The 13732-nt window shown below is 35.5% G+C and overlaps 3 protein-coding genes across 6 annotated transcripts; 1 reads left to right on the top strand and 2 right to left on the bottom strand.

Annotated features, from left to right (window-relative positions):
- The first annotated feature begins 1523 nt into the window (after nt 1-1523).
- On the top strand, nt 1524-4210 carry LOC8262653 (transmembrane protein 64). The gene is made up of 5 exons (XM_002519350.4): nt 1524-1905; nt 2182-2501; nt 2832-3068; nt 3185-3402; nt 3723-4210. Exons 2-5 carry the CDS (start codon nt 2238-2240, stop codon nt 3985-3987), a joined length of 984 nt encoding a protein of 327 aa, XP_002519396.1. The 5' UTR covers nt 1524-1905; nt 2182-2237; the 3' UTR covers nt 3988-4210.
- Nucleotides 4211-4346: 136 nt separating this feature from the next.
- Nucleotides 4347-9662, bottom strand: LOC8262652 (MLO-like protein 13). 4 transcript variants are annotated; one of them, XM_048371621.1, is made up of 15 exons: nt 9089-9662; nt 8770-8886; nt 8212-8269; nt 7843-8054; nt 7341-7457; nt 7205-7256; nt 6991-7106; nt 6825-6899; nt 6645-6733; nt 6509-6558; nt 6372-6412; nt 6047-6244; nt 5885-5952; nt 5695-5755; nt 4347-5558 (listed from the first exon to the last, which is right to left on the bottom strand). In XM_048371621.1, the coding sequence occupies exons 1-15, from the start codon at nt 9089-9091 to the stop codon at nt 5373-5375; spliced, it is 1443 nt and encodes a 480-aa protein (XP_048227578.1). In that variant the 5' UTR covers nt 9092-9662; the 3' UTR covers nt 4347-5372. The 4 variants fall into 4 exon arrangements, with proteins under 4 accessions (XP_048227578.1, XP_048227577.1, XP_048227579.1 ...); XM_048371620.1 differs by having other exon boundaries at nt 8770-8919; XM_048371622.1 differs by lacking the exon at nt 6825-6899 and having other exon boundaries at nt 8770-8919.
- A 133-nt stretch (nt 9663-9795) lies between these two features.
- Nucleotides 9796-13421, bottom strand: LOC8262651 (endoglucanase 25). Its single transcript, XM_002519348.4, has 6 exons — nt 12682-13421; nt 12288-12598; nt 11458-11919; nt 10920-11055; nt 10654-10826; nt 9796-10554 (listed from the first exon to the last, which is right to left on the bottom strand). Exons 1-6 carry the CDS (start codon nt 13061-13063, stop codon nt 10153-10155), a joined length of 1866 nt encoding a protein of 621 aa, XP_002519394.1. The 5' UTR covers nt 13064-13421; the 3' UTR covers nt 9796-10152.
- Nucleotides 13422-13732: the final 311 nt, after the last annotated feature.

A 13732-nucleotide genomic window follows, 5' to 3' on the forward strand; every position in this document is an offset into this window, starting at 1 on the left:
AATTTAATTCATTTAGAGATATATCCGCCATTCTTATTTACTTAATGCAAGAAACTAGTGCGTCCAACTACCACACAGTGCAGAGTCTTTCCACCACACCATCAGTCATGATGGTTTCTCATATAATGGGTCCAAATGATGGTCATCTAGAAGAATGTTATGATGAGATGCAAAGGAATTGATCCTTACGGATGGATTCCTTCAAATTCAAGCCGCATAAAAAAAATTACGATATATATATGATAAGATGATTCTGGAATTCTAGAATAATTTGGCAAAAAAGAAAATTTTTAGTTTTAAAAAGAATTAAAAATAAAATGTGTGCTGATTTACTAAATCCTTTTTGGAATAGAAATCATATGATTGATTTTTCATATGAAATTAATTTTTATGAAAGAAATTACGTAAAGTACTGTAGGATTAAAAGACAATTATAAGAGATAATCCTAAAATAAGAAATTTTAGTAAAATTTGGAACTCATCTTTTTCAAACATCTGCATACAAAAAATTTATGAAGAAATATAAAATAATGACCGTGTTTAGTACTGAATAAAGTGACAATGAAAATTAAATAAATGTTTTGACTAAAGATTAAGAAACAGTTATTGGTGGAAAAATTTCAAAATAATGGTCCTTATTGTCATCTCTCAAACTTATTATTGGTTTGGATGATGATGATGCTTCAAACCGATTAAATTTTAATTTTTTTATAATATTTAAGGTATCATTGTAAAGTATTTTTTTCTTTATTTTAGCTGTTGCAAGTAAAGTGCTTGCATTTGCCTCATAGTAACATTGAGATTTTGATTTTAGGGTTTAAAATGCTAATCTTTAAGAAAAAAATTTAATATTTCTATGAATGAATTTTTATTTAAAAATTCTTCTGTAATTATAACAGTGTTTTAGAAATTTTTTTATAAAAATACTCAAAAAATAATTTTGATTGAGAAAGTACAAACCGGATATTTAGAGAAATTGTTTTAATCGTTTCTTTTATATATATATATAGTTAAAGTGAATATTTTGGTATGGAAAAATTTTAGGGCACTTTTATATGCATTTTTTAGAATTTTTTATAATATAAGTTACAATATGTGATACACATTCTAGCAAAAGGGGGATATAAATAATTTTTTGAGCTTTCTTTATTAAATGTTTGAATTATTCTAGGATTAATATAGTCAGACATAAAAAGCTCGATATTAGAAAAATAAAAATAAAATATAAAAAGAAAATGTTTAAAGAAATTTAATAGAAAATTTAAAAATTTAATTACGTTGATTAATAGCTGTGTGATATTAATTAACTGTTGAGAGAAAAGGACTTATATGCCAATAAAGATAAAATATATAAAATTGATGTAGATAAATAAAGATATAAAGGAAAATTGTCAAAGACAACAAAAGTGGAGGGGCAAATATTTTGCTTTAGTGGACAGGACACTTGTTGTAATAAGACTAATGCCTTCTAGAAGGTAATCAACTAATTAATTTATTTATTATAAGGGATGAGATTATGAACACGGAAGCACTCAACCACACAAAAGTAAAAGGTTCAACAAAAGAAAAGTAAAAGAGAAAAGAGAATGTTCCAAACTTTGAACCTTTTAATTGAAGTTAAGGGCAGGAAGGAAGCACGCAAGAACACTACACATACACCACATTTATCAAAGATTATATTATTTATTTATTGTTTCTGAAAATTTAATGTAAGACCACAAAATGTAGACAAGAGACAAGACTCTTCTCATTTCTCTAATTTTGAAATCTTAATCTTCAATCCGACTCCCCTCCTGCTTCTTCAGCTGTCTACAGTAGCCCCACGCGGTGTTCTCCGGCGTCTCCCTCTGACAACTCACTTCCTCCTCTTCTTATTTAGTATCTTTCTCTTTGTTTATTTGATAGGTAAAAGCTCTTTCTCCTAGACCCTAATATCAATTTCTCAATTATTCTTCTTTTTCAATTTTGAAGTTATTATTCCATATTTATATATCACTCACTCACCCAATCAAAACTTATTCTTACTCACTGATCTCCCTGAGGCCTAACCATCACTTCTTTTGGCTGCTCTTCTTCACTTGTAATTCAAATCACAAATTTTTCGCATGACAATACTAGCTAATTTTATTTTATTTTTTTATTATTGACATGCTTTTCTTTTGTCTGTATATATACCAATAGGGTTCCAGGAGGAGGGGGAGGTTGTCAATTTAATTGAAAGTTTAAAAAGAAAAAGAATGGGAGAAGGCTCTGAGGAATCAGGAAAAGAAGGTGCAAACTGTGAGGGTCGTGTAAGGGAAGACAGTGAATATGTGAGGCTTGTCATACCCAATGCTTCAAATCCAGGGTTACCTCAACAAATTCACATCTTGCACCCTCAACCTAATCCATCATCAACTAAATCTTTCCTTTGGTGGACCAAAGCTCTTGCATTTTCCTTTCTCGTCATTCTTCTTCTTCTTGCTTTCTTCAAATGGGGTCTGCCCTTCCTTTTTCAGAAGGTACTTTCTTTCCTCTTTTCTTCATCATTTCTGCTTTCTGTTTATCATTCCCTCTTCACTTACTACCCTCTTCTTTCCCTTTATATGCCTACTGCTCCATTTTGTTTTCCTTCTAACATTTTTATTGGAGGATACTTGTTTTCACTATTCATAATGCACTCTTCTCTTGCTTGGTTGTTCTTATACCTTTTCTTCTTCTGTTTGTTTATATGATTAAAGGCACAGCTTATTGTGCCATATTTATATTTATTGCATTGAAGAGTACTACACATCACTTTGGAGTAATATCGCAATATATATATGATGTATTGATTACCATATTTACTGCAGGTTCTCTTCCCAATCCTGCAATGGGAAGCAACTGCTTTTGGCCGTCCTGTCCTTGCCCTTGTGCTCATTGCTTCCTTGGCCGTGTTCCCTATCTTCTTAATTCCTTCAGGACCTTCCATGTGGTTGGCCGGGATGATATTTGGATATGGCATGGGGTTCGTTATCATCATGGTTGGAACAACTATTGGAATGATTTTACCTTATTTGATTGGGCTATTGTTCCGTGACCGCATCCATGTAAGACCATTACATTTAATGCTTCAGATAAACATACAATATATTTTATAAACTCATCTATAGCTGATTTTGTTTTCCTTTTAACCTCTGAGAATTATCTCCTGTTGAATGATCAGCAATGGTTGAAAAGATGGCCCCAGAAAGCTGCTATGATCAGACTTGCTGGAGAAGGGAGTTGGTTTCATCAATTTCGAGTGGTTGCACTCTTTAGGGTTTCACCATTTCCATACACAATTTTCAACTATGCAATAGTAGTAACGAGTATGAGATTTTGGCCCTATTTATGTGGTTCCATCGCTGGAATGGTACCAGAAGCTTTTATCTACATCTATAGGTCCGTCATTTTCATTGCTTATTACTAATTGGCCTCTATACCAGTTCTCATTCAATAAAATGTTTCATTGAAGAGTAGATTTCTTTCATTCTAGAGTTAGCTGCTGGGTTAAGATCTATTCACAAGTTTTGAAACCACTCTAAATGTGGCGAGATTCTACTTTTAAGTTCTCCAATTTGTCTCAAAATTTACTCAAATTATTTTTTTCCCAAAAGAGATAGCTTTCCAGCTATCATTGGTCACCAAAAAATAAAACATGCTAATTTCTGTGTATCTTTCTGCTCCACTCCCTCCTTAAAATGTTATACTCTTTGATGCAGTGGTCGGTTAATAAGGACATTTGCTGATGTGAAATATGGGAACCATCACTTGACTACTGTGGAAATCATATACAATGTCATCTCCTTTATTATTGCTATCATTACCACGGTTGCTTTCACTGTTTATGCAAAAAGAGCTTTGAAGGAGCTTGAAGGGATAGAAACTACTGAAGAAGTCCCTGCTTCGCACCAAGGCAGTTATGAGATGGGAAAGCTTCCACTAGAAAGGCCCGCTCAGGTAGGTCTGTCATCTTTTTCATTGTAGTCAGAACGCAAAATATTTTTACCTGTAAAGAAAAAGGAAAAAGAAGAAAAAAAGAAGCTGATATAGTAGAGGGGTTTTGCTTTTCCTGATAATTTGTAGTATTTTCTCCTTTCCTCTTTTTTATTTTTGATTTTTAGGTTACTTCATCTGTAATTAAAAAATAGAATGTAGACAAGAAATTAATGATTCTAATGGGCATTCTGTGGCACCATTTCACAGACCATTCCAATGTGTTTTTCTTTTTCCGTTTTCCCTTTTACATCGAAATGTCAACTGAAAGGAACTGCACAATACACAATAAGGAATAGTTCTTATAGTCTTCCTTTTTGAAATATAAACTCTTCCTTCCTACCTCATTGCAGAACATTTTATTCTGTAGTTAATATTCAATAAACTTATAAATGTCACCTGAGCATCTGCATGATATGATTAAAATATTAAAGATGATGTTCTGAGAATTCAGGATATTTGGGTTTACCCACTTAAATTATTAAGAAAATAGATAAAAGCTTTCAGTCTTTTGGAAAAAAATAAGCTTGTCTTAATTTCTCTTTACCAAAGTTAGGGTACAGGAATTTGGTTATCTTATGCAGAATTAGGAGTGGCAATATGCAATGGTGAAAGAGGAGCCATTGTTTCTGGATCTTATAGTGAAATAGGTTTAATGGTCCACATGCTTGTAGGAATTCTTTGATTTTGTTTCATTATTTAAGGATTATTTTGTGTGCTTTTGATATAAAAAGAAAAATTTGCCAAATGGAACCTAAATATAGCTAGGTGGAGTTTGTGTTTTGTTATGTCATTTCCTCTTAGCATCTGATTGTGTCTATCTTCCTTCTAGCATTATATGCCACCCTTTTCATATGCTCCTTCCTCCTGTTGTTTCTTTTTCCCAGTCCTGGTGAGATTTGATCTTCACTAGGTTAAGGCACTAATTTAGTTTTATATTATTTTCCACCATTTAGAATTAAAAAGCAGGTTTATAATTTTTTTATTCAATAAATTATTTGTTTATTAAAATATATTTTTATAAACTGTTTTTGACAAATCTATTTTCTTTTGAAAAACCTCAATCTACTTGTTTTTCTCTAAAAGCAGTTCTCCAGATTCAAAAGAATATATTTTTTGTTTTTAAAGCAGGGTTGTCCACCACATGCCAATTTAATGAGTTGAGAAATTTCATTCAGATTGAATGAGAAATAGAATTGATAATCAGTAAGTTTCTTTTTTTAAGGATAGAAGAGGAATACAAAATGATATTTAAAGATGTAATCCAAATAAATAAATATAAATCAGCATCGTGAAGGCTATAAAAGAAAGAAGGGAAATTTTGAAGTATAGTTGCTGAAGAGATCAGTAAAAGAGGAGGGAAGGAATATGGAAATTTAAGGAATTGGAGAAATAATGGAATGTTGAGTTACAGATTCTGCAGTTGGTTCTATAACATGCATTTCCTGTGGAACAGTCTCAGATGATTCTGTTGTGAGCGGATCAGCTTGAGCATGAGCCCATCTGCCTAATGCTGATTGCATATGAGCAGAGAACATGCTTCTCTTGTAGTTTGTTCCCATCTTCACTCATCACCCACAACATATTCAATATTAAAAGTTAGCTGCCACTCATATGATCATCACTTTTCTATATACAGCATTAACAATAAATGCAGGTTGGGGTTGGGATGAAGGAAAAAGGTATTAGCTTGCAGACCTGGGAGACCAGAGCGTACAAAGGTAAGGTGCTGTAACTGCATAGCACTTGAACAATCAAGCTGCATTCATCCATAACAGTACCAAATAGCAACACTGTTATTTGTGCAATAGCAACCTCAAAGCAAGTATCAGAAAACACTTTATTCATATATATATATATATATATATATATATATTTGGATTATTACCCCATAATAAGTCTTGGAATGATGAATCCCAGTTTTTCCATGATGCATGAACGGAATCCATATGTGGACTGTTTCAAACAAATTTTCTCTTGCAGATTCATAATAAAAACATATGATGGACAAGTAAGTTATATTAGTCTGTATAAAGATAATTTGACATACCCAAATCCAGAAGAAGAAGGCTATCTCAAATGAATTCTGAAAGAGAATGAAGTGAATCAAGTGAAGCATAATGACAGGGTTGTGAAACCAGAAGTGGTTGTCAGAAGGCTTCACTTCCTTCTTGTGCATCTTCTCATCCGCCTCCTGAGCCATACAGGTGATTATGTGTTCTAGCTTAGCACCCACAAGGAGGAGAAGCTGCCAATGCATTCCACCCAACTCAGATCAACATGTTATTATTATTATGCATTTGCCAGTCCACAAGAAAACACTCTTCTGCGTTCTTGATTGATGAAATTGTACTAGGTATACATGAAGAACTTACAACTAAAGGCAAAAAGGCCAACCAAAAATACGTGTGCCACCCTGCATCCATTATTTTCATTGCATGTTATGAAAGCCACAAGAGTATTATCAGTCTATTATATTATGATCCAACTGATCGGATCAGACTAGAACTACCTTCCACATTCAGCAGCAAAAAGATCACCACGAAGAGCCACAGATGCCAGCTGATATTGCATAATATTAACAGTTACTTGGCAATCAAGAGCAACTTACTAAATGGAACATCATGCCATACTTCTTATGACATTACCTTATTCCAACAATTTTTTTGAAATCGATTTCAAGCGTCCGCAGTATGTATTCGTGGAAATCAAACTGGGGGAGATGCGGACAATGTTGCTGGATTGGAGAATATAAACAAGTGTCAAAACACATCCTAACTTGTGGCATTAGTATTACTAGTAACTGGTTTAAGAATCGGAAACTCGACCGTGATAAATCCATGTCGAAGTGCAATGTAGTCTGACTTGGTTATAGAGCCAAAAAAATGTTTAAAGAATGAAATCTGAACATCACAAGCACAGGAAGCCCCAAGTTATTATTATACACTCACATTTTCTGAATGCAATAAGTAGAATGAATGGCTTGAGCCTTACCAACCAACTAATAACAACTGACTTTCTCCAATGTCCTTTAGCATGCTTCTCAAAGAACAGATTATGGTGGTGTTGGAACAGACGGTGATGGTGTTCATGAGCAGGCTTAGTTTGATCTGCAAAATAGTTAAAATAAAACAAAAGCAAAAAGACTAACTAATGCACTTAGAACTGTTTCTGCATAGATGCATGTAAATGTTAGATTCCTCCAAACCTTCTGGTTTTGAACTCCAGATTGACTTTTCCCACGCCTTCCATTGCCGTATCTAAAAATTCAATTCTACAACATTGTATAAAATTCAAAATTATGGAGGAAAAGATAGTCTTTAAGTATCAGGCCATGACATTACCCTTGCCCCTCCAAGAACCATTGTAGAGGCACAGAATATCACATGCACAACTGCCAAAACAAAGATAAAGATATGCAACTGGTGCAATGCTTCCAAAGAAAACAGTTGAACCGTCCCCTGCGTATGGAAAATAAAGGCAACAATAACTGATATGTATAAGATTTACTGCGAGCATAACTAGAATTAGTTACATGATTATAACGGTATTGGCTTTCCTGGAAATCCATGTAATAATATATAACCATCATCGTAAGAGTGTAGGACTATCCCTATTCTTAAAGAAGAGGTTCTGTCAAAAAGAAATATGATAGCAGAAATTGGACAATTTTGGATTATGATTGCGCAGCAATAGAGGCACCATTACCAATTTAGCATTACAGAAGAACAATGCCATCTAAGAGAGTAAAATTTCACCTATTATCGAAATAACAAGGCAGTTTCATTGCACAATCATAAAACCCAAATGGTCTAGTGACAAAATTCCTCAGACTAGTACTGATACCTCATGACTACAGTGAGCTGCATTACTGCTGGCAGACAGCAAGCGCCTCCGACTGTTTAGAGCCTGATGAAAATGTTCTCCATGATTTCTGCTCTCAGTTTCTCTCTTGCATGGAAGCATTACAGATGCAAACTGAGGTGGAATGCAAATGCGGCTTATAGCATTTTGAGTAACAGTTAGCAGAAGGGAGATAAACCCCAAAAGCATCAATTCTGTGCACAAGCATCAGAAGAAACTTTCATTAGGCAAGAATCCTGTATACAGACAAAACATATACCTAGTCCTACCAAGAGTAATATTTTTAGCATTGTTTTAAGTTTAGGTGAGTCCAAAATCCAAGAGGAAAGGATAGTGACATCAGCATCAAACCTTCTTTTAATTTTTGTAGGGCTTCAAATAATGCTTCTTGTTTCTTTTTGTTCAACCACTGAATTACAGAAACAACAACCAACCAACCATTTATTTAGGAGCTATGCGCTAAAAGATAACACAGTGAAACAGAAGAAAGACAACAATGTAATGTGCTCAAGTTTAACATGTCAAATCAGGTGATTATCAGCCATAGCTAGTGCTCATCAGCTCAATGATTTGATATCTAAGTTACTTCTGTTCAATAATAAAAATAATAGCCTCTTGCATAGCAGTTGAGCTAATGCTAAACAGCTTTTAAACTGCATGGATACTGCAAGGTGGCGTTTCTCCGGCAAGGAGACTAACATGCATGTATATAAATTAAACAGTTGGATCTTTTGCATCCATAATTATCAGTGGATATTTCATTCATTTGTTTCAAAACTTGTATGGCAGTCACAAAGAGTCCAAAATATGCAATTGCAAATAAGTGTACCAACAAGGAAGAAGAAGGGCAAGAAATGTTTCATAGGTTCAAATAAAAAATGTACTGCAGCAGACAAATAGATTATGTACCTTTCCCAGTTTATGGAGAGCACGTTCAGCGAAAAGAGACATTAGAACGATTACAAAGCAGACAACAGCAACTACCCATGTTGGTGTGTACTCCAAAGAATTAGACTCTTCTGCCATCTGGTAACGCACAGGGGAAATTTCAAGGTTTGCCTTCCAAAATAAAGAAATATGTGTATTTTATATAAGACAGAGCTGTGGGAAAGGTAAAGAATATAATGAGCAGTACTTTTTAGCCTACAGCAGAAGGAAAAGAATATAATAAACAGAATATTAAAGCGTAAATCAAAGATGACCATTTCAAGGAACGAACATATTTTACCATGCGAATCGCCAAAAGCACCAAAGTCCCAACACAGAGGCACAGGACACTGGATCTTATGGGTCCTCATGCTAATCGACAACCACTTCGCTTCATTTACTATCTATTTTTATTATATTGAAAACAGAATTGTGAAGAGACTTGTCAAGAAATCAGCACTGCCCAGCCAACCAATCAGGCAGGACTTGTCATGCCCAACTGAAATGTTGATTCATCGAGGAACTAGTAATAATAATAACCATATCAACTGAGGCCAACATATGAAAACAGCTACAGTATCAACTGAAAGCATCCCCACCCTCTGAAACTTAATCCACAGATGGCTGTCAGTTTGCTTGCAATCCTTGACACAACCTTGCTGCTAGATTATATGTATTTGTCAGGCAGAACGTAACCTAAATCTAGTACAGTAGTCAGACCAAATGACGTCCGATTTTCCTGGGCTTACAGGGGTAAAACAATACTTAAAGGGAGCATTACTGCTAACAGATGGAAATCTATAAACAATAATGGAGTTAGTGTGAAGCGTAAATTTCCTGTCCTGTGGCTTCTCACTAGGAAGCAACGATAAGAGAAAAAGAAAAAGAGGGCATAGTGTTGGAAGCGGGAGCATGTTTTCCTAGTGAGATAAAAAACATATTTGCAACATTCGCATAAATGGAAAATAGGCGGATGAAAAAGGAAGAAAGTTCAGCCAGCAGCAAAGGTACCAGTTAGACATTATGGAGTTTATTGTTAATCAATTTTGAACTGTTCAGATTCACGTGTTTCAAAGAATACAAGATTTATATCATACACATTATACTATGTATATCACAAAATCCAAACAAAGAGACATTCGAGATACAAAACATCAACTTCTGACTGTTTATCTGAGTACACCAGGCCTTGCCCAACTGTCTTCGCAAACATTCTCCGCTGCATTTCTTTTTTCCTATGGCCCATCTTCCTTAAATTTGCATTATCATTAACTTCCAAGGGGGTCTAAGTTGCAAGATCTGCTTCACCAAAATCATCTAATTATAAGTCACACGAGACAACTTTAACTCAAAAATACAGGCGGCTTATGGTTTCCAGGGTGCTGGAGGTGGTGGTGGAGTGGGAAACATTGGAGGAACTGCTGAGAAAATAGTATTCTTGTCAATCTTAGTAGTTCCGTCACCGGACAAAGCCACAAGTGCCGCAACTAAACCTGCATTGCCAGCAAGAGTTGGCTCTGTATAATTATAGTTGGTACGAACATCATGGAAACCATCATGCCTGTCAGGGCCAGCAACCATGGCTCCAACAATTGTATTTGGGTTTGGCTTTGAGGTGTCCCTCCACTTCCATCCTCCTTTGCAGTTATACTTAATCTTGTTCTTAGGGATGGATGCACCTCTGTGGTGGACATGTTTTGGATAATGATTGCCAAACCCCACAACATAACTCATTTTCCGAGGATTTTTTCCCAAAATGTAATCAATCTGCCAAAACAACAGAATAAAAAATGAAGTTCAATACCATAATCTCTGGACAAGTTCCAATAGTGGCCACCTAATCAAAAAAGAAAGAGGCTGACGCACCTGGGTCTTGGCAAAATCACGCAAGACCTTAGTTGAGTAGAAATCTGGTCCACAGTACCATCCAGGTGTATCTGCAGCTTCAAGATAATCACTATACAGGGTGGCTAAGAAGGCTGCGTTGACAACATACTGAAGTGGCTGAGGTGCTCCATGGTTTAACTGGATCAATCCTCCTGTAGGTCAATGTCAAAGAACCACATTGAGATTCCAAACTTACATTCATCAATATGAAACTTGTTTGGCCAAACTAACAAGAAATGGTTTACCTCGGGTTCTGTTAAAGCTTGTGAAAACTGGTAGGTAAGAACACATGATAATGCTGGTTTGATTGTGAAATGTTCTTAATATTTCTTCATATGGGTAACCAGGGCTCAAGAACAATCTCAAACGACTTAGAAGCACCTAGAAAGGCAATAACAAAGATCAAATCAGCAAAACAGACATGATACCTGCAGAAATTTTCTAAATTCAGAATCATAAATGCATTTGATCCGACCAGATCATCAACTAAGCCAGAATCAATACCAAAAAAAATGAAAATAAAAGAAATAGCATACATATATGTTGGACTTTGGTAAAGTATTTGGGATAGAAGTTTCAGAAGCAGAGATCATTTGATGTATAGGAAGATGGGTGATTAAAGCAACAACCAACAATTTTTTTCATCAAGGGAAAAATGTCGAACACAAATCTATTGTATCTATATCATTTGATTTATAGGAAGAAACAGATAGAAAAGTTAGATGATACACAAGTATAGGAAAAGAGGGTAATTGGTTAGAAAAAGGATTGCAAGAAGAATACCTGAGCACCAGCAAGCTTGTTGTCCCAGCTAAGAACACCGTAGAAAGGGCCTCCCCAGAAAGCCCCAGCATGCTTGGCGAGACCAGGAGTAGTAGCAAGCTGAAGATAAGAATTATTCCCAGTAGCATAATAGAGCCAAGCTCCACCCCAAATAAACTCATCCCAATAGCTAGTGGAATTATAAAAGATGGCAGCCTCAGCACTACCAGCACTGTATCTACCACGCTGTTGCCTTGCAAATCTAAAGAGAGTTGCAGCACCATGGACAAGTTTCTGGGAGTAGGCTTTGTTATCCTTGAAAACAATGGATGCAGAAGCTAAGGCAGCAGCCATTTCAGCAGCAAGATCAGAACAACTGTGACACTCGGTAACAGGTCTAGGATAATCAATATCCTCAGGTCTCATCCAGCAATAATGATCATTTGGGTTTGTGCTTCCAGCAGAAGTATCCCCTGAACCAACCTGTTGTTCATCATCCAAACACATCAATCCAATCTCATGGAAGATGTACCATTACTATGCTTTTCTAATGGAATTGAATTGTTGCAATGTCACATAATTTGGTCTCTTTCAAATTCTCTCTTTTTTTTTTTTCTTTCTTTGTGGTATAAATAACATGTGCAATTGAATTGAATTCTTGGAAAATCATATTGTTTTTGGCACGATCTCATTTCCTAAATAGAAACAAATGTGCTTTTATGAATTGACTGTATAGAAATCAAATCAATGGATGATTAGAACTTTAGACTTACTAATAAGTAGAAAGAAATGAAAGTTGTAGCAAAGCATGAGGTTAAATAGAACAGCAGAAGAAAAGGAGACAGAAATACCTGAGCAGCAATGGTGCTGATGGTATCAGCAGTATGATTGAAGGTCTTGAGAAGGTAATCAGTTCCCCATTTAATAATTTCTTTAACATGATTAAGCTCACCAGCAGCTTCATATTTAGCGCTGTACTCGATCACACTCCAGCTCAGCATTGTGAGAGCAAAAGATTTAGGGAAATGGAATTTAATAGCATCACCAGCGTCGTAGTAGCCACCAGCGAGATCTTTAAAGATAGTACCAGTAGCTGATTTGCCATCGTTCACACAAGAACTACCCCTCCAAGACACATTATTGTGCTTTGGAAGCCGTCCAGCTGGAGAATCAAAGATAGAGATCAGATGATAATAGTAATAAAACTACCAAGTAAAAGATCAAAATATAAAGGAAAGAACATACAGCGCTGGGCATTGAAGAACATGAGAGCCTTATGAAGGCCGAGGGTGTAATTGTCAGGAGGAGGCTTAGAGTGGTGATGGCGAGGGACTGTTTTGACGATGAGAGTAATGAAACCTGCCAAGAGAGCAGATACTACAAGAGCACCAACAGTCCAAACGAAGATCTTGCGGCTGACAATGATGCAACCAAGATCTACATACTTCTTCTTCTTCTTTTGCTCAGCAGGACCAAGCAGCCAGCTCTGTTGAGTCTCGTCTAGTGGTCTTGAAAGTGCAGCTCTGTCTATGTCGTTTAGATTCCTACTCCTGTCGTCGTCGGTGGCAGAGTCGGCTGCGTTTATTTCGAGAGGACCCCCCCACGGATCTCTCCCGTACATACTCATTTTCTTAGATCAGTCTGAATTTTGAGTTTCAGTTCGAGTCCGGAATCAAATCCCTTGCAGCCACTGAAAGATATAAATAAACAAAGAAAAGGAAGGCCACCAGCAACACCGACACTACAGATCCTGAAATGTAACTGCTCGTCGGCGGCGGCGGTGGTGGCTAGAGATTATTAAAAAGAAAAACAGGAAAGAAAGATGGGTAGAGAGGAAGAAGAAGAAGAAGAAGAAGAAGAGAGGAGTGAATGAGTGAAGAAAACAGCTAATACTGCTCAATAATTTTGAAGGAGCATCTTATTACATAATATCAACATGTAACATGTAATATTATCATGTGGGTTGGGCTGTGGGATTCCTTCTTTTTTTTTTCTTTTGAGAAAGAATTAAAAAATGATTTACAATATTATATCTAATCTCATTATTATATATTTTATAATATTATGTTTCTTTTGGTAATATATACAAAATATTAAACAAAAAAGAATCAAAATTATTATAGAAAAAAGGTAATTAGTGTTTTATAAGTTTGGTTGGCTGGTTTTTCTCTGCTTATGCTTCACTTTTTTATTTTGGGTTTTTTCTTGTTGAAATATCACAGTCCCATGTAATTGGATTTCAGTTCAAGTTTGGTAAAATGTAATAATCCTCCTATGAGTTTTTATTTTTTATTTT

Source organism: Ricinus communis, chromosome 3 (genome assembly GCF_019578655.1).
Source record: "Ricinus communis isolate WT05 ecotype wild-type chromosome 3, ASM1957865v1, whole genome shotgun sequence".
Taxonomy (NCBI): Eukaryota; Viridiplantae; Streptophyta; class Magnoliopsida; order Malpighiales; family Euphorbiaceae; genus Ricinus; species Ricinus communis.